Here is a 26730-nt window from a genome sequence, read left to right on the forward strand (position 1 = left end):
CCCAACCCAGAACCTTTAAGTCAATCTTTTACTTGCGATTCTCACATGAACATCCTGGGCGGGGCCTGAAGACGAGCGACGTAGTTCCTACTTTAGTCCGCGCTAACCAATAGGAACACAGCGCTTGTCTTTATGCCCCGCCCAGGATGTTCATGCGAGAATCGCAATCAAAAGATTGATTTCAATTTAAAAAAGGTTTCTAAACATTTCTTTTTGTTTACTTTTTTTTTTTACAATTGAAAAAATTTTAAAGTTTTTTTTTTTGTTTGAAATATATTTTTTTAAAATTTAACTCCATAAGAATCTGCTTTAGCCCTCCAGATGTTCCTGATCAGCATATTTCCTCCAGGTTTTCTGAAGGTCAGATTTTTACCTGCAGAAACCATTTCCAACATTTATTATTTATTTTGATTTTGATTTGACTTTTCATTTTTGGTTCAGTGAGTTTTAATGCATTATGGGAAAACAGAAATAACTATTATAACATTTATAATATTTATTAGACTGAACACAGTAGTCCGATGTTTATTTAACATTGTTTTCACTTTTAACAGCCTTGAAGTTTCCATCATGCTTCAGTGATGATGAAGAGGATGAGCCTTCCTCCTCCTGTCATGGCGGCTGCAGCTCGGATTTAAAGCGACAGGCTCCTCCATCCCGCTCCGCCTCCCGCAGCGCTGCTCCTGTCTCTTTAAGGCCTGACGCTGCTTCCTTCAGCGCCCTGCCGCAGACTCGCCATCAGCCTCGCCTCTCTCTGACAAACAGAACCTGACTGGACCGGGACCGGATCGGATCGGACCGGAGCGCCATGACGGAAACCAGCAAGACGCACGTGATCCTGCTGTCCTGCGGCAGCTTCAACCCGATCACCAAGGGACACATCCACATGTTCGGTGAGCATCTGGAGGCCCGCTGGGGGCCGGGGCCAGGCCGGACCCCCTCTGGTACCGGTCCGACACATCTGGGCCCGGTCCAGCCCTGAAAATAGCGGAGAATCTGCGCTGGGTTCGGCTGGTGCTGTCCAGCACGGTGGTGCTGAAATGACGTCACCCAACCCAGGACCAGCTGCTGATACATTCAGCGGTACCGGTTCCGACAGAAAAGCAAGTACGGGTCAGATCGAAGGTTCGGTTCTGGCGCAGAAAGAACCGCTCCGGGTTCTGCGGGTCCAAACGCGTTACACAACAAACAACCGAACCGGAAGTTCGGGAGAACACCCTGAGGATGAGCAAACAGGCCCAACAGAACCAGAACCGTTTCTTGGTGTTTGGAAACATTTCATGTTAAAATCATCTCAAATTTAAAAAATATCAGAATTAATTTATTGATTATCATCTGGAAAATATTGATCTGAAAATATCTGGAGGATTTTACATAAATAATTATATTTATGCAAATTTATATCAAAGCGGATTTCTATGAATATTTATTTTTCAGATTTTTGTCTCCACTGAGAAAACATTAAAACCACCGCAGCTAATTAATACACACAAATATCAGGTTATGGATCATTTTACTCATAATTTACAAATCTAAGCTCATAAATTTGCGTCCAGGTTGGATTTGATCAGATCAGGTGTTAGAGTAAAAGGGGGCGTGGCCTGAAGCTCCGCCTCCTTCCAGGTGTGTCTAATTACCAGTTTCTGATTGGGTCAAAATAGAGGCTGACTGATAGAAACTGTAACTGGTGTTTGAGGAGGAGCAGAACTGGTGAACTGGGATTTCAGGTCCAGAACCAGTAAAAGATTTAAATGAGATGAACTGAAACATGAAACCATCAGGATGCCGTTCACCTCGACCTCTGACCTTCTTCTCCAACTAAACGCCTTTTAAAACGTCAGAAATGGGAAGAAGCAGGAAACCGAAGTTTAATTTTATCTAAATGAAAACATGAATAATTCAGAAACAGGAAAACAAAACAAGATGATTTAAATCTGATTCAAAAACACCAAACCTGACAGATTCCTCATGTTTGTTCTGTTCAAACCTAAAATAATCTGATAACATTTATTACTGTTTGTTTTTATAAAATCAGATCTGTGTTTAAACGACATATTGATCTTACTAAAACAACCTGAATAAAAAAAATAAATAAAAATGAGGTTGAAACCTGAAGCTGATCTGATGGCGACGAATCCAGGATTTCAATAGGACAGATATGAACAGGCAACATCTGGAGCTGAATCTGGTTCTGATGTCTGCAGATGTTCAACCAGATGTTTAAACATTGATTAAACATCTGGTTTGGAGATGTTTAAACTGTTTCATCTCCTCTTCCTCGTCTCCTCCGGGTTCCTGGTGGATTATCAGACCTGAAGCCTCACATGGAGCAGATCTGACACCGTTTCCATGGATTCAGTTCTCATTCTGCTATAATCACATTTTAATACCGATTTTAATCTGATAAAACATGAAATAAATCTTTTTTGTGTTTATTGAAACCCCAGGTTGAGTTCAGCTCCTTGTTTCTGTTTTTGTTCCTCCAGAAAAAGCCAGAGAATATCTGCACCAATCGGGACGATTCATCGTGATCGGAGGAATCATCTCACCGGTTCACGACTCCTATGGAAAACCTGTAAGCCAGATTTCACTTTACCAGATTATAATCTAATCCGTGTAGGTGTAGTTCACAAGGTGACCTGATGGGGGCAGTGTTTCCTCCAGTGAAGCAGCAGAATAATGAAGCAGTTCAGAGAATCACCAGAAACGCTTTTCATGTTGATGATGAACAGAACTTATTTTTATTTGTTAATTAAATTTCAGGCTGAAAATCAGAAAAATAAGAAAACATCAAATATTAATTTAGTCTGAGAAACTTTATCTTCCTGATTAGTTTTATATCATATCAGGAACCTCGACAGAATCCTGCTTTAATGACGCAAACGTTTAGAAAGACGCACTAATAATAATAATAATAATAATAATAATAATAATAATAATAATAATAATGTCTCCATGCTGTAAGTTAGACTCTGTAATTTTCTTATAAACTGTAAAACCTGAAACTCATGAACTCTTTCTCCTTCATCTGATTTGTTTTCTTCTAAAGGAAAAATGGACCAGCAGAACCTGACAGAAATCTGAAAAGTGTTTTAATGAAAATGTTTTTGTTTTTCATAACATTATTAACTGAAACCACTGGAAGTTTTTTTGTTCCTCATCATCAGTTTCTACAAACCTGCAGCGTTTTGTTCATGCAGAAAATATTTCTATCATGTTTCATAAGAAAAGTTTGATTCTCTAAGTTTAGGAATATTTCAGAGAAACAAAACTGTTCAGAAAAACACATGCTCTGTTTTCCCCTGGGGTCAGAGGTCATCTGTTCTAGATGAATCCTCTAGTTTTTCCTCTCCACTGTCGCCATATGCTTGGATTGCTGTAAAGTCTCGATTATCAGTTGAACTAATAAACTGATTTTAACTTTAGCATCAAACTGGTTCTGAATTCATTTAAATGACTGGATTGATTTGATTTGAAATATTTTCTGAGTAATTTCAGGTTTTATGTAAAATTCAAACTCTGAGTGATTTTTACTTCATCAGGCCGTGAATCCAGATTCTCATATTTACAGTTGGATCATAAGTTTGTAATGATTTATTAAATCATCTCCACTAAACGGGTTTGATTCTCTGTGAAGGAGAAAAAAGATTCAAGGTGAATTACAGTCAGAACCAGGATGTGGATCGGTCCGCTCCGACCCGATCTTTATTCAGGACTGTTTCAGTTGCTGCAGAACTGGGTTCCTCTCTGAACAGAACCGGGTTCTGCTGGGATGTCGGTTTGTTTCCCTCTATTCCCTCTGATCAGAACCGGGTTTCCTGGGCCCGATCAGAACCGTTGGGAGGTTCTGTTGTGTCTGATCTCCTCGGTGTGTTTGCAGCTGCAGCTCTGCAGGATTTAATGAATTCTTGTCCTACTTTCTTTCTGCCTCCACAGAAACAACATGAATTATTGATGCAGCAAAAATCCACTTTCTGCTCCAACAGGAAACTTTTCTTCTCTCTCCGCTGAACGATGAGCAGATTGATCATTAATTATTGATCCATGTCAGTTTTCACCTTATTAACTCCGTGTTTGATCAGTTCTGTATCAATAGGTGAGAAATCTACAGGAAGCTGCAGGTTTAAAAGATAAAGTAGAGAAATGTTCTGTTCCTGGTTCTGACCAGGTCCAGATTAAAACCGTCTGGTTCTGCTGAGGTTCCTGCTCTGGTTCTGGATTCATCTCCTCTCAGAGCTCCAGGTTTTCCTCCTTCCTGCTGCAGATCTGATGGTTGGTTCTGTGTCTCTGCAGGGTTTGGTGTCGAGCCGCCATCGCCTCACCATGTGCCAGCTGGCCGTCCAGTCCTCGGACTGGATCAGGTGATCCTCTAACGGGGAAACGATCATTTTATGTTGTTAAACCCAGTTTGTTTTCTGTTTTAACTGAAGAAGAAGTGTAAGTTTGTTCCTCTAAAGGCTGTGAGTGGTGGGGGTTTGACGTGAGGCTGATGCTCCTGCAGGGTGGACCCCTGGGAGTGTTACCAGGACACCTGGCAGACCACCTGCAGCGTGTTGGAGCACCACCGCGACCTGATGAAGGTCAGTCACTCCCATTACAGAAACTGGTTTAAAGGATGTTTACTGGTCTGTCTCTGATCACATCAAGAGATGAACTCTTTCACCTGCTGATTCAAACTGGCTGATAAATGTATGTTGGCTTTGGGTCAGAATTTCATTTACAGAATGAAGAAAAAGGAGGATTTTAATCTGTTTCTAAAGTGATTAATAATCAGGCCTAATGAATGGATGAGGGGTCACATGGGGTCAAAGGACCAAAAAAACTTTGCCCTTAAGTAGATTAAAAACTGAAAAATGAAAACTGAATAGCAAAGAGATGCAACAAAATTACAGGTCAGAAAAACTGCAGTGATCACAATAAAAAACTTACTGTGAGAACTTGGTTTTTCTGTATGTTTGTTTTAGGTTCTGTGTTCAGTTGAGTCTCCATGTTGTCCCGTCTACCCTGGATTGATCCCAGCTGTGTCTCCTTCCCCTGATTACCTTCTGTGTATTTAATCCCACTTGTGTCTCTTGTTCCTTTCTGGGTCTCCGTCTCACGTCTGTTCTGTCGTGTCATGGCATTTGTCAGCTACCAGTTTCTGAGCTCCTATCCTTCTGCTCACCTGTGCTGCCTGGACTTTATATTCTGACATTCTACATGAAAAACATCATCATTCATTTACAACCATCCAACTCGTCTTCCTCACCACCAATTACCGTAAATCGTGACACTTACAGGTTACAACAAAATCACACAAACTACCAAAAGAGACCTGAAACATCCACAGACACAAAATCTGAAGAAAACCGATGGAAATAAGTAAAAACTAAAATATAACCTCTTAACACTGGAAACAGAACCTTAACCTGCTAGAAAAATTAATTCTAAAAAAATTATAAACAGAAAAAAAAAAAAACTGCTGAGCAAAAACACAAAGAAAATGAAAGACAGAAAAAAAGCTGTGAAGAAACAACAAAGGAGGAAAAAGTTATAAAGAGAAAATAAAACATGAAAACAGTCTGAGTTTAACATGAGTAAAGAAAGAGAAAAATTATGAAACTCAAAATAAAACCAAACAATAATTGGATAAAATAAGCAGAACAGAAACCAGTGGTTTTATCTGATGGAGTCCGGATAAAATCAATCAATCAATCAAATTTTATTTGTATAGCACATTTCAGCAGCAGGCATTTCAAAGTGCTTTACATCATTACAAACACAGAAACACAAAGCAACATAGAATCAATAATCAAAACACAGCATTAAGTCAAGTTCCATCAATAAATTTGTAATTGATTACATTTCAAATACAATCCTAAACAGGTGGGTTTTTAGTTGAGATTTAAAAGAAGTCAGTGTTTCAGCTGTTTTACAGTTTTCTGGAAGTTTGTTCCAAATTTGTGGTGCATAGATGCTGAAAGCTGCTTCTCCTCGTTTGGTTCTGGTTCTGGGGATGCAGAGCAGAACCAGAACCAGAACCTGAGAGGTCTGGAAGGTTGATATAACAACAGCAGATCTTTAATGTATTGTGGTGCTAAGCCGTTCAGTGATTTATAAACTAACAACAGTATTTTAAAGTCTATTCTTTGAGCTACAGGGAGCCAGTGGAGGGACTTTAAATCTGGTGTTATGTGCTCTAACTTCCTGGTTTTAGTCAGAACGCCAGCAGCAGCGTTCTGGATCAGCTGCAGCTGTTTGATTGATTTGTTGGACAGACCTGTGAAGACGCTGTTGCAATAATCAATACGACTGAAGATGCACGCATGAATGAGTTTCTCTAGATCTGGCTGAGACATTAGTCCTTTAATCCTGGAAATGTTCTTCAGGTGATAGAAGGCCGACTTTGTAACTGTCTTTATGTGGCTCTGGAGGTTCAGGTCAGAGTCCATCACTACTCCCAGGTTTCGGGCTGATCGCTAGTTTTCAGTTGTAATAACTGAAGCTGTGCATTGACTCTAGATCTATGACTCTAGATCTATGACTCTAGATCTATAACTCTATATCTATAGCTCTAGATCTATAACTCTAGATCTATAACTCTAGATCTATAGCTCTAGATCTATAGCTCTAGATCTATAGCTCTAGATCTATGACTCTAGACCTATAACTCTAGATCGTTCCTCTTTAGGTCCAAAAATAATAACTTCAGTTTTGTTTCTGTTCAGCTGGAGAAAGTTTTGGCACATCTACACATTTATCTGTTCTAAGCTTCTGTTCAGTGATTGGATGGGGTCAAAGGTCACCTGGTGACATCGTAATGTAGAGCTGTGTGTCATCTGCATAGTTATGGTAGCTAATATTATTTCCTGTTATAACCTGAGCTAGTGGGAGCAAACCAGTGAGACCAGTTTAAATCTGGGACTGGTTTCATCCACCAGTAGATTCTACCTGTCATTGGTTAGAACAGCATCTTACTGAGCTTTATAGACGTTTTAAACATGGAGCTTCATCTGATTCATGTCTGACCCAGAGCAGAGGCAGGAAACCCAGTGTGGCCTAGTTCAAACCTCTAAAGCGTCTCTGCCCCTCAGAGAGTCACCGGCTGCATCCTGTCCAACGTCAACACGCCTTCCACCACTCCTGTGATTGGTCAGCCACAGAACCAGACTCCGCCCATCTACCAGGACCACAACAACATGAACCACAAACCCACAGCCAGTGAGTCCAACACCACAGTTCAGCCGGGGTCAGGCACCAGGAACCAAGCTACAGGATGCTACAGCTGTTACACTGGGTGGAGGAGTAGAGGAGCATAGCATAGTGTAGCATAGCATCCTAGCATAGCATGGTAGAATGCTATTCCAGTTTCACAAGCTGAAACTGGAATCTCAGGAAAATATAAATAAAATTCAAGCATGATTTCTAGTCATTTTTTTAACTTTGGTAACCTGCTAAGGAAAGACAGAAGTTTATGTAAAACTTGTCTTAAACCAACTATATTCATGAGTTGGGTCTAAAAAGACCAGAGCTACAGCATAGAGTAGAATAAACTAGACTAGAAAAGAATAGAAATGTTGCTTGTTAATAATTAGTTACTTGTTAGAATATTAAACTCTGATAGTTGAGCCTGAGGTTGTCAGTGTTGCTGCTGGTTAACTTCATATCATAATAAATGTATCATTATTATGAAACTGTTGGCATGTTGGTTCCAGTTGAATTTCTGATGTGAACCTTTTGTTTCTGTCTAGTCAAAGTTTGGGGGAAGATCAGTGAGAGTTTGGGTAAAATGTGCTGCGTCCGTCCCAACATGGAGCGCTTCACGTTTGTTGGTAAGAAAATCTGATTTTATTTCATGTTTTGCCTAAGAAAAATGATTATTTAATATTTTTATCCATCAGGGAAAGTGAATTAATTCATCTGGAGGATTAATGATTCAACATGATGTGAAAACATTAATGTTGGAATCAAACCAGGTTGTTAAAGCAGAAACAGATGAACTCAGTAAATGGCTGCAGGACAGAACCACAGTCCAGCCGTCTCGGGTTTTGTTGCTTGTAAGATAAAAATGCAGCTGCATTAAACTGGACCATCATTATTATCAGAGACTTTGTGCTAAACTGACTTTATTCTGTCTGATTAATAAAATATAGCGGTTTCAATTCGCTACAGAAACAATAGAGTTTCTGGAGTTGAAAGGTCAGAGTGAAATCTCCGTTTGTGTTTCAGATGAAAACGCCAACCTGGGGACGGCGGTGAGGTACGAGGAGATCGGTGAGTTTTCTCCAGACCTGAGCGGATCCTCTGGTTTCCTTCCTGTCTGAACTCCTTCTGGTCTTGTTGGGATCCAGTAAACATGATGCTTACGGAGAAAGCGTGGCGCTGAGCGAGTAAACGCCATGTTTACTGAGGACGTGTCTGTCTCTTTCCCTGCCTGTCCGTCCTCTGTAGAGTTACGCATCTTGCTCCTGTGTGGCAGTGATCTCCTGGAGTCCTTCTGCATCCCTGGCCTGTGGAAGGACAGTGATGTAAGCACAATGTAGCCCCGCCCACATGCATAAGCCCACCCACCAACATGTAGCCCCGCCCAACTACATGTAGACCCTCCCCTCAGTTAGCCGAGACTCAATGGAAACAAAAAACTCTTAGTTTAATCAGACATTCAGGGAAGAAGGTGAAAATTAAATTGGTTTCCATCCATGTTTTTATAGTTATGATAAAAACTCTAGATGGAAATGTTGGAATGATCCTTTAAACGTCAGATGAACCCGTCAGATGTTTGTAGATCTGAACTCAGGACAGATCCAGCATGTTTCTCTAAATATGTGCATTGCTAGAAATAATACCCCCTGCTGTGTGAAGTGGGGTAATTACCTTTAAATCCACTTGTTTGTCTATAATATCTGTAAACAGGTTTGAATGTGATGATTTTGTCTGTTACTGTTGGTTATTTGGTGATGAAACCAGGATTATTTAGCTGGTTTTCTGAATGGACTGATTAATGACTCCACCTTGAGGTTTAGGGTGGAGTCCGGCCCGGTTGGACCATCTAGGCCTGAACCTGGTTCTGTCAGAGGTTCTGGACCCTGAATGTCGTCTCTCTGCTCTCAGATGGAGGTGATTGTTGGTGATTTTGGCATCGTAGTCGTTCCTCGTGACGGCGTCGACACCGAGAGGATCATGAATCATTCCTCCATCCTCCGCAAGTACAAGGTGAGTTTCTACAGTATGGTGCAGCAAGAGGGACAAAATACTGGCTGGAGAGAATGAGGCTGATGTTGAATCATGGCGTGTTTCCCCCGGCGTGTTTCGCGGTTCTTTGTCTGTCACTGGACACTTTGTCACGTCTCTGAGTTTTGTCTCTTGTCTCTCTTTGTCATATAGTCCAGTGAATGTCTGCCGTCATCTAAGATCTTCTCTGTTTCAGGACAACATCGTCGTGGTGAAGGACGCGACCAACCACCCCATGTCCATCGTCAGCTCCACCAAGAGCAGGTGGGCTAAAAGTTAGACTGACGGAACCGATGGCCTTATTGATCTCCTGGTCTGATCACTTTGACTTTCTGTGAAACATATTCAGGTTTTCTATCGAACGTCCGTCTCTGAAATGTCAATTTACGGTCCAAAAAAGTCCAAACAAAGTTTCTCTATCACTAAAAGATATCAAATAAAAACTGAGCTACACTGTAAAACAGGATTTCCACAGCTGGTTGATATGAAATGTTTAAAGCTCATCAGATAAGTTTAAAGGAAAATTATAAAGACTCAAAGGGAGAAGTGAAGATAACGGTTAATGTTTGGTTCATTTCACTGTTTGTGGTCACAGAATCAACCATTTAACGGTTCTGGTTAACTGGACCAGAGCTGATTCCTGCAGCAGGTTTAGAGTTAGGGTTGGTTCTGCCTCCCTAACTGCTATATTTACCCCCCGACCCCCAGACTGGCCCTGCAGCACGGAGACGGACACGTCGTCGACTACCTGAGTCAGCCTGTCATCGACTACATCCTGCAGAGCCAGCTGTACATCAACGCCTCGGGATAGAGCTGCCGACCCGCCTGCATGAGACCCGGGACCGTCAATATGGAGGACGAGGTGGGGGGGGGTCCTAACGCCATCTATATAAACACACACCCCTCCCCAACCCCCCGCAGAAAACTGAAACCTGTCTGTCTGTCTTCTGTGTCAACACTTACTCTTCTTTGAGCTCCAACAGGAGCTTTAGTGTCCCTCCGTCTGTGTCATGTCACTTTACCACTGGGGGAGGGGGCAACGGGGTATGTGGGGGAGGAGGGGGTTAAGTTATATTTAAAAGTTAGAGATGCATGGCAGACTTCTGGGCATGCTCAGTGTGACTCGCCGTCTGCATCAGGGTCTCTGGTTTCGTGCATCACGTCAGGTTGGTACCACAGAAATCGTTAGTAAAATTTAACCAAGACTTTTTATGAATTGATTGATTATTGGGTCTCATTGTTACTATTATGAAGCTACGATTAGAGCCAATAAAGAAAATATTTTATTAGGATTTCCTCATGTACAAAACCCAAAAACATGCAGGTGAAACCACCAGAACCGGAACCCGAACCTGTTGGTTCCTCAGACCCGCCGACCTGCTGAAACCAGAGATCAGTGCAGTCTGTCAGAGGTCAGAGGTCACATCAGGGACTGATTTACTGAGAAGTCAACCCATAGATATATAAGCTCTGTAATCCTGCAGCTATCGCTACATGTTGTTAGCATGGCAGCCATATTGGATCTGAGGGTTGGATGAGGCGAATTTCTGACTTCTGAGGCTGTCAAACACATTTTTCCAACTTTAAGATGAGAAACCCCATAATCCTAATCCAGACAGAAAGCTTCATCCTTCACATTAAAACAGCTAATCCAGAAATCTGCTGCCAGATATAAACTGTATGAAGGATGAAGTTCATGAACTCTGACCTCCCTTAGGACAGTCCACCCTGTGGCTGCAGTAATCTGACGTTTGCCAACACATGGGCGGAGTCTAATCCGTAATCTTCTCTTCAAACCGACTGAAGCAGCAGAACATTTAGTGAACTGAATTATTTTAAAGCGTTTTGAGCAGCAGCAACGCGTCACGTCCTCATCAGATTAGTTTAGGGAATCAGCAGTAAATTCATCTGTAGAAATCAAAATAATTATAAAACACGAGCCGTTCCCACTGGCTTGTAAATAAAGAAGGTTCTGATCAGAACATGATGAGGTTCTGGAGGAAGACCCGGAAGTTCCTGCAGAACCGTCAGCCACAGAACTGTGAATGTGTTGACCAGCAGGGGGAGCTGCTGAGCCGGGAGGCTTTATGATGAGGAGGAATCAGACTGCAGGGAGTCAGAGAAGGAGAGGATGATGATGATGATGATGATGATGATGATGATGATGATGATGATGATGATGATGATGATGATGATGATGATGATGAAGCACCTTCTGTAAAGCGTTTAGGACGTTTTCTCTCGGTTTGCTCCTGTTCTCCGTCTGCATGCTTTTTTCTGACCGTTTGGTTTTGGCATGAATGTTTTTCCCTCATTAGATTATTATGGTCTGTTGTGATCGTGTTTGGGAAATAAAATAATTATAATAAATATAGATATAAAGAAATCGTAGCTTCAGATCATCCTCTCCGTCGCCCATTTTTTATTCACTGTAAATGTACCGACGTGTGTGTGTGTGTGTGTGTGTGTGTGTGTGTGTGTGTGTGTGTGTGTGTGTGTGTGTGTGTGTTTCCAGGTTCATGTTGTCACCGTCCGTTTGAACTGTTTTCTGTTTGTTTGAACTCGGTGTGAGGATTTAACGAGTCTTTATGGATCAGGATGTAAATTTAGTCAAAGTGTTTCAGGATGTTTGGAAAATGAATCAGAGAATGCACTAAAACATTTTTATTTTCATTTAAGCTTTAATAACTGAGTCTTATTCAACTGTGGTTACATTTACACCCTCTGCTGGCGAAATAAAGTATTTCTTCTAAGTAATGCGCTTTTATTGGCTTTATTGGAAGTTTACATGAAAAGCTCTGAATGAACATTAGGAATCAAATATCCAACAGTTAGTTTTATTTCTTTTTTTTCTACTGTTTAAAACCTGTATGAACTATAACTAAACCTTTTTTTTTACCACAACTCAAGTTTAAGAAATAAATTACTGGTAGAAAATTAATAGTAAAACTTACTACACTTAATTTCTTAAAATTAAAAGTATAGTAAGTTTCAGATAAAAATATGGGCTTTATTAGCAAAACATTGTTTTAAAGTAGCAAAAATAAATTAGCAGAATTTTTAATTTAGAAAAATTAAACGTGAAATGGACTAAAAATCATGTTTTTCCTGGGTTCTGCTGGAAAACAGAACCGACATGAAGACGGATCCAAAACATAAAAACATGAATAAACAGAAGCATAAAGATTTGAAATTTATTTTATTAGAAATCAATAAGGAAGCTTAAATATTCAGTGGTCCAACATGTTTTGTAACAAAACTAATAAACATTTTTCATATCAGCAAAAAATATGAATCTGTACAAGTATAAATACAGAAAAGATAAAGAAATTTATTTCTGTCACTGATTATCTCAGTGCAATAATAATCTGTTAATAATCTATAAATCCATGGAAACTTTTCCAACGGCAGAAAGTTTGTAAACTTGGAGAAATTAAAATGTTTTATCTCTTTATTCACATATAAATACTGAAACAAAAAAGTTTTAATAAACAATCTGAACACTTTAGAGAAACGCCATGACAGTCACCGTTTCCATGGTTACAATCAGCTGGAAACTTTTGGACAAATTCAATTTAAAACTTTAAAGTTTCAAACTGTGGATTAAGTCCCACAGTTTTTAAATAAATCTTTGTTAAATTATGCAGAACTTATGTAAGAACTAATATAATAAACTTATTGCATAATTATCATCTGATTGTATAATAATAATAATAATAATAATAATAATAATAATAATAATAATAAAATCTATAAAACCACATCAGCCTGTTTTCCAGGTATTTGTTGTCCTGAATCAGGAGTCAGAGGCGGAACAACAAGTTTGGTTGTTTTTATTTATTTTGTAGAAAAATAATCTGAACACTAAAATGAGCAGAGCGGACCGACCGAACTGGACCAGAACCAGACCAGAACCGGACCAGAACCGGTTCCTCAGGACGGTCCGTTTAAAGGCAGGAAGGTTTGATATGAACAGCAGCAGATGGAAACTCCCACGAGGAGGAAAACAGTTCCAGTTTCTGAAGTGTCTGAAGTTGAAGCGTGCGACCTCTGACCTCCGACCTCCGACCTGCGGCTCAGGGCTCCTCGATGGGCGGGGTGTTGTAGCAGCCAGCAGGGATGCTGTTCCGGATGTCCTCCAGGTTGGCGATGTCCCTCAGGATGCTGTCGATGTCCGTGTTGATGGCGGTGAGGCGGCGGCGATGCGCCTCCTCCTGGTCCTCCGCCTCCTCCAGCCGCGGCCGCAGGCGGGCCTCCACCTCCGCCTCCGCCCGGCCCAGAGCCGCCTCCAGCTTCCTCAGCTGCTCCTCGTCCACAACGTCTCCGGAGTCTGAGGGAGGCAGGAGGAATCCGTTCAGCATGAAGAACCGAGACGGACCGGGTTCTACTGGGTTCTACCAGGTTCTACTGGGTTCTACTGGGTTCTACTGGGCTCTACCAGGTTCTACTGGGTTCTACTGGGTTCTACTGGGCTCTACCAGGTTCTACTGGGTTCTACTGTAAAACAGCTGAAACTCTGAGTTCCTTTAAATTCAGACTAAAAACCAGCAGCTTAGAGCTTCTTTTGAAACATAAAGAAATATTGATCAACAATCTGATGTGTAGCGATGGGACTTGACAGTAGAACCCAGTAGAACCCAGTCGTTCCACTGGGTTCTACTGGACCCAGTAGAACTGGGAACTGGGTTCGGTAGAACTGGGTTGTACTGAGTCCTACAGCTCATCAGAACCGGACCGGATCAGGACGGAAGCAGAACGTACTCAGGTTGGCCAGCATGTCGCTGACGGATCTCAGTGTTTCCTGAACGGCGTCTTTGCTCTGCTTGGCGTTGGCGAGCGCCGCGGTGGCTCCGGCAGCCGCCTGCAATAAAAACACCTGTTACTCCGTCCGCTCCACCTTCTGCTCCGCCTGCTGATGGCTCCTGGTTGCCATGGTTACCTCCTCCGCTCCAGCAGCCAGCTCCTTGGCCTCCTTCAGCCCGACCTTCAGACCGGCTGCCGTCTGCTCCGCTCCGGCCTTCAGGTCCTTGGCCTCCTGGTTCAGTTTGTCGGCTTCGCTCACCAAACCGTCAGCACTCGGCAGCGACCCGGCCGTGTTCTGACGGACAGAACCAGAACTTCATGTTACAGAAACCCAGAGGAGAAAATGTCTCCCAGGAAAACAAAAGTCCTGAGATTCTCTGCAGACGTCCTGGAAAACATCAGGCTGACAGAGACGAGAGTTTAGAGCCAAACTGAGATCAGAACATGAAGACAAAACATCCTCTGATGTAAATATTAATAAACTGTTTGATCCGTTTTGTTTAGCCGTTTGGAGCTGAAGCATTCGGGTCGGCCTCCTGAAACAGACGGAACTTCAGGTTGAGTCTTCATGAAAGTTTTTGTTCCCAAGAACAAAGAATTTATAATTCATAGAATTATTATATAATTCTATAATTTTACATATAAAAGACAATCTGTAAAATGTTCCAGTGTCATTTTAGGTCAGTCATGCAGAGTTACTGAACCAAACCAAAAACCAAAACCAAGTTGAACTTTGACCTTCCTGGTCGTTTGGTCAGAAGATTAAAAATCCAACAAATATGAACTTTTCTTTTAAAGCTGTTTAAAAGTTTTCATTGCCAGTAAATAGTTTGTTTTTTTAAGGCTCAAATATTCTGCACATTTTGTATTTTTAAATAAACCACTGAAGTATCGGATTTTTTAAACTACTCAGTTTTTATGTTGAAAATTATATGTTGTATTTTATTCATCATGTTTTTACTATCTTTCTTTTATATTCCTATCTTTGCTTTGATTTTCTGTAGATTTGCTGCTGTTGCACTGAAATGTCCAAACTGAGGAAATTAAATGATATTTTTACTCTATATAACAAAAACACAATTTATGGTCACAGGGCCTAGTCCAAGTAAAGCTTCAAATTTCATGTGAAGATTTTATTGACAGAGAAAATAGTAAGCAGGAGATGGGAGTTATGATGGGCCTAGCATAGCTTTAGCCTAGCACAGCTTTAGCCTAGCATAGCTTTAGCATAGCATAGCTTTAGCCTAGCGTAGATTTAGCTCAGCATAGCTTTAGCCTAGAGTAGCTTTAGCCTAGCGTAGATTTAGCTCAGCATAGCTTTAGCCTAGCATAGCTTTAGCCTAGTGTAGATTTAGCTCAGCATAGCTTTAGCTGTTCTCAGATTATTTTAATGGTCAATAATCACAACATTTGATTTGCTATCAGAAAACAATAAAAAGTATAAAAACCATCCAGAGCAGTCAGGATGTGAATCCTGAACCAGACTGCAGCTGCTCCTCGGCCTGCAGGGGGCGCTCAGCCTCAGTTCATGCTAAGTATTTCTTAGCTTTTGAAATGTAATTTCAGTTTTCAGCAGTTTTATTGGCCTCCATTAAAATCTAACGGCTGTTTTTACCTGGAGGTTTTTAGCCAAGTCGTCCAGCGTATTGATGTTTCCCATCGCCTCGTCGTGATCTTTGGACGCCGCGTCCAGAACCGACTGGGCCTCGCCGTTTTTACCCACGGCTTCCTGGATGGTGCTGTTGATGTTCGGAAGACGCTTGACGGCTTCGTCGGATTCAGCTTTGCTGTCGCCGATCTGCTGGTCGAAACCTGGAGGCGCAAAGAGACGAGTGAGGAAAAGACCGAGATCTACTGGGGGAGGAGAACCAACAGGCCCACTGGTTCTGACTGGTTCTGACTGGTTTTGCTTGGTTCTAACAGGTAGTAAATCAGCTCCCAGGTACCAGATGGAGCTCGGTTCTGGATGCTCCACCACCATAACCGGAGGGACTGTTTGGTGAAACAGATCCCACGGCGCCCCCTGTTGGCGGCGGGTGTCCGTACCTCTCAGGGTGTTCAGGGTGTCGTCCAGGTCTTTGTTGGTACCGACGCCTTGCAGAGCCTTCTCGGTTTCAGCTTTAGCGGCGCGGACCCGGTCCAGCAGCTTGTTGAACTCCTGCAGACAAACGTCCAGCTGGTCAGAGGAGCTTCTGGTTCCAGTCCAAGTTCTGCTTCCTGTCATCGTAACTGAAATATTAAGTTCCCTCTGCTGGATTCTGATTGGTCAGTACCTGCTGGGCGGTTTGTCCCTGATCCAGCAGCTCCTCGGCGTCGGTCCGGTCTTCCTCCACAGCGCCCAGCAGATCGTCCACGGCGGACATGTTCTTCTGCGCCGCCTCCTTCAGGGCGTCCAGCCTGGTTGCCATGGCGTCCACAGCATCCTGAGCATCATCACACACCTCTGGATCAGAGACCTTCAGTAGCCACTAATGCTAATGCTAATGCAGCAGCTCCTACCTTCATAGACGGTGGGAGGTTCTTCTCCAGCCTGGAAATGTCTTTCAGCATGCCGTCGGCCATCTTGCTCTCCTGTTTGGCGTCTTCGCTCAGACTTCCTGCTCGCTTCTCCAAACTCTTCACATCTGCTGAGGTTTTATCGTATCTGGATGCAAGCAGGAGGAAATGATACGGTTTTTATCCAGATCCTTCAAAACAGCCAGAAACTCAGATTCCAGTGCAGTTCTCCTCAGAAAGTTCCAGAAAGTTCAGAGTTTCTCTGACCTGAGCAGAACTTTCCACAAACTCTCAGAACATCAGCATTACAGAAAATTCAGCTTCCACCAAATGTTTAATGTTCAGTAAGAGTAGCTGACTATAAAATCTAACATACAGATACATTTTATCAGTAAACCAATGAAAATAGAAATTATATTCCTTAAAAATGAGTGTAAGCGAAAAGGATCCAGGATGGAGCAGCAGATCGATTCTCAGATAATCATTTTAATCTGTTGGGATCAGAAACATCTTTACTGCAGCAGAGAAACGGCTGCAGGACATTTTCTTCATGTTCTGTTTTGTTTTTGGCTCTAAAGCTCATGAAGTTCAGTGTGAAGGTCAGTGGTGATCCACCGGATCACAGTGGGATCTGAGGATCCACTCACAGACTCTGCAGATCTCCAATCAGCTCCTTGACTTTGTTCTCCTTGTTCATCAGAGTCCGGATCAGATCCAGACTCTGCTTGGAGTCGTTCAGAGCCTGGTTGGCCGTCCGCTCCACAGAACCCGCCGTCGTTTTGTGTCTGGGAGGCGAAACAGAAAGTCAGCAGCGGTGATGATGATGATGATGATGATGATGATGATGATGATGATGATGATGATGAAGGTGAAGCAGATTCACCAGATTATTAACGGATTCAGATCTTACTCATTAGCCAGGCCTGTCACCTGCTGCACCAGAGAGGACAGCGAGCCTGAAGTCAGCGGATCATCGCGGACAGGAAGTTCCTAACAGGAAACACAGCAAAGCATCAGGAAACAGGAAACAGGAAACACAGCAAAGCATCAGGAAACAGGAAACAGGAAACACAGCAAAGCATCAGGAAACAGGAAACAGGAAATTTGTTCTGCAGAAACTTGTTTTAACGACGTTAAAATCTGATCAGGACAAACTCTGAAGGTCGTCACGCTCCTGGTCAGCATCTCTTACCACGGACTGGATTTTGGTTTTTGCCTCCTTCAGGAGGTTTTTCATGGCAGGGATCAGCGCCTCCACCTCCTCCACCTTGGACTTGAAGGTGCGCTGCTGCTGGCCGATGCGTTTGACCGTCTCTGAGATGTTCTGGATCTCCTGTTCTTCAGTGAGCTGACGGCCGCTGATGGACGACAGGCGAGTCTGCAGCGTCTTCTCCTGGTCTGTCAGGAAAAGGTTTCATTTTATCAACAACTAAATTAACATATTCAGCTGCAGTACCTAGAATCTCCACTAGAGGCCACTAAAACCAAAACAGCTGAATAAGGTCCAGTTTGGACATATGAACCAGTTTCCTGTTATGATGTTTTATCCACATTTTTATGAATTTGGTGCGTTTGGGAAAAGATTTAATTTAGGAAAAAACAAACTTTTACATGATATAAATTTTGTTCAAGAAAGAAATTTAGAAAGAAAAAGAAAAATGTTGATTAATCAAATAGATCAAATTTAAAGTCTAAGGTTGTTTAGTAATTGTTTTAAAATAATCAATAAAAAGTCATTTAGAAGCAGTAAAATCATCTGGACTGTTTTATGTCAGGAAACATGAGGAGATTCTCTGACCCGTCAGCCGCTGGGCGCTCTGCTGCAGGTTCTGCATCAGATCCTCCATGGCTCTCAGAGTCGCCTCCATCTCAGCCCGGTTGGTCGGAACCCGACCCGGCGCAGACAACAAGAACTCCAGCTCCTTCAGTCTGATGGAGTAAAGCTCCATCTGAAGCAGAGAAACAAATTCAACCTGCAGCTGAAACACGGAAACCTCTGAAGCATTTAGGCAAAAATCTGGATAGAAATTTAAAATTGAGACAAATATTTGGAAAATGTGGCTTTCAAAGGAGAGGACAAGAATTTTTAAAATGAAATCTGTGGTTACATTAAATAAAGCAGCATCAGAATAAAACAGTTTGTTGTTTCCAGGTAAGAAGCCATAAAATAAAATCAGGAAGAAGAAAAAACTGCTGATTTCTGTCACATCTGGAGCTGCAGGTTCTTCTGTCCAGATATGTTACAATAAATGATTATTGATAATAACAGCTGGATCAATTCAAAACCTTTCATGCTTCAGGTTGAGACTGAAATAAATGCAACATTTTAACTAAAATATTGTTTTTGCAGAAACTTTTTCTTCCAGAATCATTAGAACATAAAATGTGGCTCATTTAATTCAAGCCTTAGTCTTTGGTTTAGTTTGAAACCTGCATTAGTTTAGGAACCTGCAGCAGCTCAAATCTTTTCTTTAACTTTCCTGCAGCTTCCAGCCAGCAGGGGGCGCTGCGCCTTCAACATGAGCTTTAGAAACCCCAGAACCAGCCTTCTTCTACCTTCTTCTTGATGGGGCTGAAGCAGGTGGGGCAGTTGGGCCGGTCACACCTCGGACCCTGGAAGCCCGCTCGGCACCGGCACCGGCCGGCCGCGTCGCACTGGCCGTCCTCTGAGCCCAGGAGGTCACAGCTGCAGGCTGCAGAGGGAACGTTTCTCAGATTAGAGCTGAGCCTTACAGGTTCCGTCCTGCAGGGGAACCTGGACTCTGTCCTCACGTTTGCAGGCGCTGGTGGACGGGTTGCGGTAGAACCCGGGCAGGCAGCTCTCACAGAACCGACCGGTCGTGTTGTTCAGACACTTCAGACATTCTCCGCTGTTGCGGTCGCAGCTTCCCGCCGCGCTGACGTCGATGTGACCGTTGCAGCTGCAGGGTCTGCAGGGTCGCTGCGCGCCTCGCAGACCTGTGGGGTCGCCATAGAAACCCTCCCGACAGGTGTCGCAGTAAAACCCTGAGGAGAAACCAAACATTTACATTACTGACGTGCCACACCGAGCAGGTTCCCTCAGCGCTGGGTTCATTCTGGACTCACCAAAGGTTCCCTGCGGACAGCGGAGGCACTGAGGCTCCAGAACTCCGGCCTCCAGAAAGCAGGATGACCTCTCCGGACAGGGGCAGCGCTCACAGGTCCCCTGCTGCCGCGGGTCTCTGTAGAACCCCTCGGAGCAGCTCCGCTCGCCGGGCGTCTCGTCGGCGGAGTAGCAGTCTCCGGTCTGGGGGTCGCAGCTGCCGCCCCTGCAGCTGCACGGCTCGCAGGCGCTGAAGGCCCCGGATGACGGCGCCCGGCGCCTGAACCCGACTGAGCAGCGCTCACAGAAGTCGCCCTCATATCCTGGTGGACATGTGCAGGTCTGGACCCAGCCGGCCGCGACGCCGTCCCCACGGCGAGCCGAAACCAGGTTCACGTTGTCAAGGTAACCGCGTCCTGGAGGAAAGGGACCAATCAGTGAGCAAAACACAGCAAACTGATTTCCATGTGGTTTAAAGTCTCTGGTGCTTCTCCTGCTACTTTAAATAGACCATTTCTGATGTGGATTAAAGGAACAGATGGTCTACGACAGTCTGTCATGTTTTACAGTGAAATCAGGTCTAATTGTAACTTTGGACAAAAGAAACGTAAATTAAAGAGTCATCAGCATATCCAGTGATTCTGACTTTTCTCTCATTTAAACAGAAAAACATCAAGAAATGAAGATTAAAACAGATCATTGTTGGACATTTAACAGATTTAAAGCTTTAGCCTAGCATAGCATCAGTAAAGCTTTAAAAGATTCAAATATCACCAGGATGAACTTCTGGTGAACACAGTGGTGAGTTTATGTCCTTTTTAAAATGCAAAGACTTTAACAAGCTTAACTAATTAATGTGATTCATCTGGATAATAAAACTGAAGAATCTAATCACTGCTGCACAGAGCGACATGAAACCCCTGCAGCAGAGTGGAGAACCGTCTCACCGTCTTCTCCGAACGTGGCCCGGATCTTTATGGCCGTCAGGTTCTGGAGAAGCTTCTGGAACTCGAATGAGGAAAGTTGAGGTTTCCACTTGCTGCTGAGCTTCTCGTCCAGCCTGTTGGGAAACAGAACAACAAGTTTGAAAGAAAACGTTGATGAGACGCTCTGGTCACCTTTCAGGTGAAACCTGCAGGCAGAGAACCGTCCTACAGACACCAGGTCAGTTCTTCATGTCTTCATTCGGATGTTGGACAGTTTCAGTCTGAACTTTCCTCCAGACTAACATTCATCTTCATATGATGAGGAAACCTGATGCTTCCGGCTGGTAAAGTTCAGTTTTCACGTGTTTGTGCAGGAAGAACCGTCAGGATTCCTGAACTCAGGAATGTTTCTCTTGTCTGGATTAGAGTTAATCCGGAGCTCATGTCGGCGGCTTCAGGAAGCTAATGAGGCGTTAAACACACCTGAAGGATCAGAGTGATGTCATTTCCTGACCTGAAGGTGTAGCTGATCTTCTTCCCACAGGGGACCACGGCCCTCAGGTCCCCCAGCGCCGCCGCCACCGTCAGGCCGCCGCCCTCCAGGACGACGTCGCTGGTGGACGGGTGGCGAACGCCGCGGTCCAAACGCAGCGAGAAGGAAAGGTTCTGGCCGTAACTCAGCAGCTTGTTCCCCAGGTAAACGTCTGCAGGATGGGAAACGGCGGGTCAGAGGAGAGGAAACGCTGACGGACGCGGGAGGCGGAGCTTGTCTCACCTGGTGCGTACAGGTAAGTGGGCAGGCTTTGCTTGGAGACCACCTCCAGGTCCTGGTGTCTGGGCGACCAGCGGAACAGAACGTCCCGAGGAGTCGTACGCTGGGCCGTCGCCGCCTTCCAGCCGTCCGGACCTGAAACCCGGCAGGTTGTTTTAGCTGGAACAGAACCGCCTGGTCAACCCGGAACCGGCGTCTGTTCCTGTTACCTGAGCTGAAGGTGGAGGAAACGTTGTGGACGGAGAAACCAGGCTGAGCAGAACACCGCGCACTGTGTCCGTAACAGAAACACGGCAGAGTCAAACTCCCAGAATCCTCTCTGTCCTGGCGCCTGGAAAACAACCAGCAGGAAGTTTGAGGTGAAACAGAAAATGAGAAAAACTGCGACTGAGCAGGAAACCAGGAAACATAAAGCTGCTGAACGTCTGGACGCAAAACGTAATAAAAGTTTTACTGAAATGATTCTTTAACCCATTTCAACGAGTTCTGACTGTTTCCTTTTTCTTTCTTTAACCTGTTGCATATTTTTCTGTTTATTATTCAAATATAAACTTTTAGAAAGTTAATCTGTTTATTGTAAGAATCCAAAAACTTCTAATTATATATCAGAGAAAACTGAAGGGAAAACGTTATTAATTAGTTTTCTGTTATTGATGCTTTTGGTTTTTCTATTTTTTATCATGACTTTGAGTTTTTGAGCATTAAAACAATTTAAAGTTATGAAATCTGAATTATCTGGCTGAATCTGATCTGAAACAAAAAATATTTTAGTTGTTTTTATTGTGATGAAAGTAAAAATATGATCAATCCAAAGAAAATCTGAAGATGAGATGATTTAAATCTTTGTTAGATGATGACGTCACCTCTTCCTGCAGCCCTCCGCTCCCATAGGGCCGTCGGGGCAAAGGTCACATTTGTCTCCAGAGACGCCTTCCTTACAGCTGCAGCGCCCCCTGCTGTCACACGTGTTGCTAACAGAACCTGCAGACAGAAAACCCGCTCAAACCTTTCCTGACTTTATGACGTCACGCGGACAGGTGCGTCCTCACCTGTAGGGTTGCAGTTGCAGGGCGTGCAGCTCAGCTGCGCCCCCTGCTGGTAGAATCCGTCCTTGCAGCGCTCGCAGTGTCGACCCTCGGTGTTTCCCTGACAGTCCAGGCAGCGCAGACCCCAGGCGTCCCGCAGGCAGCGCCGCGCCCGGCCGCCGCACTCACAGCGGGAGTCCGCTGCAGGACGGAGACAAGAGGAGGCACGAAACTTTATAAAACATCTGAAACTTCCTCAGGACGGAGACAAGAGGAACGGAGCTTCATCAGAGGAAAGAAAACATCTTTTTGCTCTTAACATGATCATGAGCTTCTTCAGTTTAATGGACGCGATTTAGATTTAAACATTTCAGAAATATTTTCACTTCCAGGCCATGAATTGATCTTGTTGTACAAACTTTGCGTCTTTTTCTTCTACAGGAAGTTTGACTTGATTTGCGTTTTTTCCCACAGAAGTTTGGTCCCCTGAACGCATCATTCTGTGCAGCTTCAGTTAAAGTTTGACTTATTTTGATAAAACTCACCTGCTGCTTGAGTTTTTGCACAATAACCAAGATTTCTGCTTCTCTAAAAATGAAAATGTTCTGATAAATCAGGATGAAAACCAGCAGGTTGACCTCTGACCCCTTTACTTCATGTTTATTTTATTTCACCATCCAGAATCCTAAACAATAAAATGCATCATTATCAATAAAATCTATTTAATTATGATTTATGTTAAATAGGAACCAGCAGGATGACGAACTGGACCTTTAATCTGGGATCCTGAGAACTTTTGTTCCTGGAGAACTCTGAACGTTTGGGTTCAGAAAAACAGAAAGTTTGATTCATTTCGCTGGTTCTGATGAACGAATGAGGTTCTGACTCATTCGTTCATCAGAGGCGTCAGGTGAAGGTGTGTCTGTCTGAGGTCAGTCTGTCTGTCTGAGGTCAGTCTGTCTGTCTGAGGTCAGTCTGTGACTCAGCCGACCAAACGGATCAGAACCGCCGCCTAACAGCAGAAAGAGTCCAGAGGAGACGAGCTGAGAGACTTTATCACGGAAAACAAAAAAACGGAACAACAGCAATGCAGCAATACAGCAACCGGGCAACGCAGCAACGGGGCAACGCAGTAATACAGCAATGCAGCAATACAGCAACCGGGCAACGCAGTAATACAGCAACCGGGCAATACAGCAACGGGGCAACGCAGTAATACAGCAACGGGGCAACGCATTAATACAGCAACACAGCAACGGGGCAACGCAGTAATACAGCAACGGGGCAACGCATTAATACAGCAACACAGCAACGGGGCAACGCAGTAATACAGCAACGGGGCAACGCATTAATACAGCAACACAGCAACGGGGCAACGCAGTAATACAGCAACTGGGCAATACAGCAACGGGGCAACACAGTAATACAGCAACGGGGCAACACAGCAACGGGGCAACACAGTAATACAGCAACGGGGCAACGCAGTAATACAGCAACGGGGCAACACAGTAATACAGCAACCGGGCAACGGGGCAACGCAGTAATACAGCAACACAGCAACGGGGCAACGCAGTAATACAGCAATGCAGCAACACAGCAACGGGGCAACGCAGTAATACAGCAATGCAGCAATACATCAACGGGGCAATGCAGTAATACAGCAACCGGGCAATACAGCAACGGGGCAACGCAGTAATACAGCAACCGGGCAACACAGCAACGGGGCAACGCAGTAATACAGCAACTGGGCAATACAGCAACGGGACAACACAGTAATACAGCAACCGGGCAACACAGCAACGGGGCAACGCAGCAACCATTTCTGCAGCCACAAATTGATTAAATACGGAGAAAAATCCTCCAACTGCTGAATATTTTTCAGCTTCGGTAAAAGATGGAGTTTCATCTCCATCTTTTACCGAAGCTGCAGATGAAACTTTAATTTTACAGATCTTTTATTCTGATGATCCCGGTTTGCTCCTGATGTTGAAGGAAAGTTTTCAGGTTTCTCTTTTACTTTCATGAGCAAACAGAGAAACTCGGCCGGGTGAGGAACTCGGCCGGGTGAGGAACTCGGCCGGGTGAGGAACTCGGGAGGAACTCGGCCGGGTGAGAAACTCGGCCGGGTGAGGAACTCGTGAGGAACTCGGCCGGGTGAGGAACTCGTGAGGAACTCGGCCGGGTGAGGAACTCGTGAGGAACTCGGCCGGGTGAGAAACTCGGCCGGGTGAGAAACTCGGCCGGGCGAGAAACCCGGACGAGCCCCCAGGACAGGAATGTGTTTCAGAAGATCCTGGAAAATGAAAACAGGTTCCAGGTTTGATGAGACATCAACGTTTTCCATGAGTTCATTTCTCGGTTTGCTCCCTCTGAAATGTTCGACTCTGACGTCAGATTAAATATGAGGTTTTAATCCTGGATTATTTTCTGACGTTTCTGTAAATAAACCCAGAATCTCCAGATTAAAGAATAATTTCTTTCTTGTTTCTGGTTTTTTTTCTTTCTGGTAAACGTCTCGATCACACATTTTCTGAGTTTTTTTCTTCTGTTTTGACTTTTCCTCGTTGACCCGGTCGGTTCTGGAGGAAACTGGATCCACATGAAGACCGGTGACCCAGAACGACCTTCAGGAGGTCAATATGGCGCCGTCACGCATCAAACACAGGAAGCTCAGAAGTATTCATACCCCTGGTCACATTTTAATTTGTCCATCAAGGTGATATTGATGTTAGAGTGGCCTAGTCCAAGTCTTGACCTGGATCTGATAGATAATCTGAGGAGGAAGCTAAAGATTAGGGTGATGGTAAAGAGTTCATCCCTGAAGATAAATCATCAAATCCCAGCAGAAACAAAAACATTTTTAATACTGAAGAGAAAGAAAAAGATTATTAATTTGTTTTCAAAGGTCAATAAAACCGATCAATTAAAAACCGATAATTATTAATTTGATCTTGTTTTATGATCTTTAGCAGATTTCCTGTCCAATCAGAAATTCAGTTTATCTCATTAAAAAGAGGAAAGCTCGTCGTTTTAACCAGATTTTAATTATTAAAATCAATTATTATTTCATTTAAAGAGAAAAGTGATAAAACAATAAAACCTCAGGAAGTTTAATTTTCCTCCAGAGGAAATGAAGGATTTCCTTTATGTAATTACTATGTTATTAATAGTTTATAATCTGTAATTAAACTCTTTCTGGTTTAAACATGAAATTATTTCCAGGCTCTGTTAAACGTTAAACGTTTCCATAGAAACAAACTTGGAGGTTAAATGGAAATAATTTCAAATCAGAATCTGTCAGGGTATGAATAATTCTGGACCAGAACCAGCTGGTACATCTGGTCCAGCTCTCTGGGTTCTCCTTGTTGTTAAACAGGGTGGTGTTGGATCGGGTCGCAGCAGCAGAACCTCAGAACCTCAGATCTCCTCTGAAGTCTGTTTGTTTTTCTCAGTCGTGTGTCGACAAATCCTTCTGGATTTTTCTCTGCTGCGTCTCCAAACTCCGTATCCTGAGGCGAAGGCGGGGCGGGGCAGACGGGCCTCACCCTGTTTACCCCCCCGCCCAGGTCTGCCCCCCGCTGGGCGTCTGTTTACCCCCCCCCCCGCTCTGCTGCTGGGCGCCGGTGATCTGAGGACATGATGGTTCTGGTTCTGGTTCTGCTTTGCTGGTTTTACGTCGTTTTTCTTTCATTTCTTCCCTTCATCCCATTTTCAGTAGAACAGAAATGTTTGTTGTTCTGAAGGAAGGCGGTTCTGTTTGTTCTGGTTCTGTTCAGCTGGTTCTGTTTGTTCTGATTCTGTTTGTTCTGGTTCTGTTTGTTCTGGTTCTGTTCAGCTGGTTCTGTTTGTTCTGATTCTGTTCAGCTGGTTCTGTTTGTTCTGGTTCTGTTTTTTCTGGTTCTGTTTGTTCTGGTTCTGTTTGTTCTGGTTCTGCTTGTTCTGGTTCTGTTTGTTCTGGTTCTGCTTGTTCTGGTTCTGTTTGTTCTGGTTCTGCTTGTTCTGGTTCTGAGCTGCTTCACGTCTGAACAGGAAGTTTTGTTTTGATGGTTTTACAGAAACATCCAAACATCAGGCGTAACATTATGACCGTCTGGTCAACCAAAAGATTTCAGTGACATTCATTCAGTTTTCAGTCTTTTATAATTTGCTGTAGTCAGAAAACAAACAGCATTTTTCCAATTCTGGGAGCAAAAAATGATCATTTAAACACAAAGAGAGAGAAACTTCTCTCCGTCTGATCAGAACCCAGCCTGGAGGGAAACTTATAAATAAAGAACCAATTCCTCCAGCTGGACCAGTACAGCCGTCCCAGTCCAGACTGGTCACCTGAAGGTCCAAACTTCAGTTAAATATGAAATCTGAGGTCAAATACAGACGATGATCTCATGACCTGAAAAACATCCAAATGTTTCTGTGGCAAAATAAATCAAATGA

General features: G+C 43.6%; 2 protein-coding genes across 2 annotated transcripts in view; one reads left to right on the forward strand and one right to left on the reverse strand.

Annotated features, from left to right (window-relative positions):
- The first annotated feature begins 687 nt into the window (after positions 1-687).
- On the forward strand, positions 688-11967 carry nmnat2 (nicotinamide nucleotide adenylyltransferase 2). The gene is made up of 11 exons (XM_023335386.1): positions 688-893; positions 2487-2575; positions 4294-4361; positions 4502-4580; positions 7074-7200; positions 7731-7811; positions 8209-8253; positions 8431-8507; positions 9091-9192; positions 9407-9474; positions 9919-11967. The coding sequence occupies exons 1-11, from the start codon at positions 809-811 to the stop codon at positions 10019-10021; spliced, it is 924 nt and encodes a 307-aa protein (XP_023191154.1). The 5' UTR covers positions 688-808; the 3' UTR covers positions 10022-11967.
- Positions 11968-12392: 425 nt separating this feature from the next.
- LOC102221687 (laminin subunit gamma-2) overlaps positions 12393-26730 on the reverse strand; it is a 16160-nt gene continuing 1822 nt past the window's right edge. Inside the window, exons 2-21 of the mRNA XM_023335281.1 lie at positions 22321-22497; positions 22135-22252; positions 21481-21602; positions 21275-21406; positions 21014-21203; positions 20521-20633; positions 19597-19989; positions 19282-19515; positions 19066-19202; positions 18308-18458; positions 17702-17907; positions 17420-17499; positions 17157-17294; positions 16513-16657; positions 16287-16436; positions 16060-16171; positions 15629-15825; positions 14150-14308; positions 13972-14071; positions 12393-13540 (exon numbers count right to left, since the gene is read on the reverse strand). Coding sequence (XP_023191049.1) covers positions 13287-13540; positions 13972-14071; positions 14150-14308; positions 15629-15825; positions 16060-16171; positions 16287-16436; positions 16513-16657; positions 17157-17294; positions 17420-17499; positions 17702-17907; positions 18308-18458; positions 19066-19202; positions 19282-19515; positions 19597-19989; positions 20521-20633; positions 21014-21203; positions 21275-21406; positions 21481-21602; positions 22135-22252; positions 22321-22497 — 3308 coding nt within the window. The 3' untranslated portion in view covers positions 12393-13286. The remainder of the gene's footprint in view (positions 13541-13971; positions 14072-14149; positions 14309-15628; positions 15826-16059; positions 16172-16286; positions 16437-16512; positions 16658-17156; positions 17295-17419; positions 17500-17701; positions 17908-18307; positions 18459-19065; positions 19203-19281; positions 19516-19596; positions 19990-20520; positions 20634-21013; positions 21204-21274; positions 21407-21480; positions 21603-22134; positions 22253-22320; positions 22498-26730) is intronic.

This window comes from Xiphophorus maculatus, chromosome 6 (genome assembly GCF_002775205.1).
Source record: "Xiphophorus maculatus strain JP 163 A chromosome 6, X_maculatus-5.0-male, whole genome shotgun sequence".
Classification (NCBI taxonomy): domain Eukaryota; kingdom Metazoa; phylum Chordata; class Actinopteri; order Cyprinodontiformes; family Poeciliidae; genus Xiphophorus; species Xiphophorus maculatus.

Bases quoted from the DNA above. Each gene is read 5' to 3' on its own strand.
- nmnat2 (XM_023335386.1), top strand. From the start codon at position 809: ATGACGGAAACCAGCAAGACGCACGTGATCCTGCTGTCCTGCGGCAGC. The intron at 8,254-8,430 runs GTGAGTTTTCTC...CGTCCTCTGTAG, and splicing joins GGTGAGGTACGAGGAGATCG to AGTTACGCATCTTGCTCCTG. The intron at 9,475-9,918 runs GTGGGCTAAAAG...CCCGACCCCCAG, and splicing joins GTCAGCTCCACCAAGAGCAG to ACTGGCCCTGCAGCACGGAG.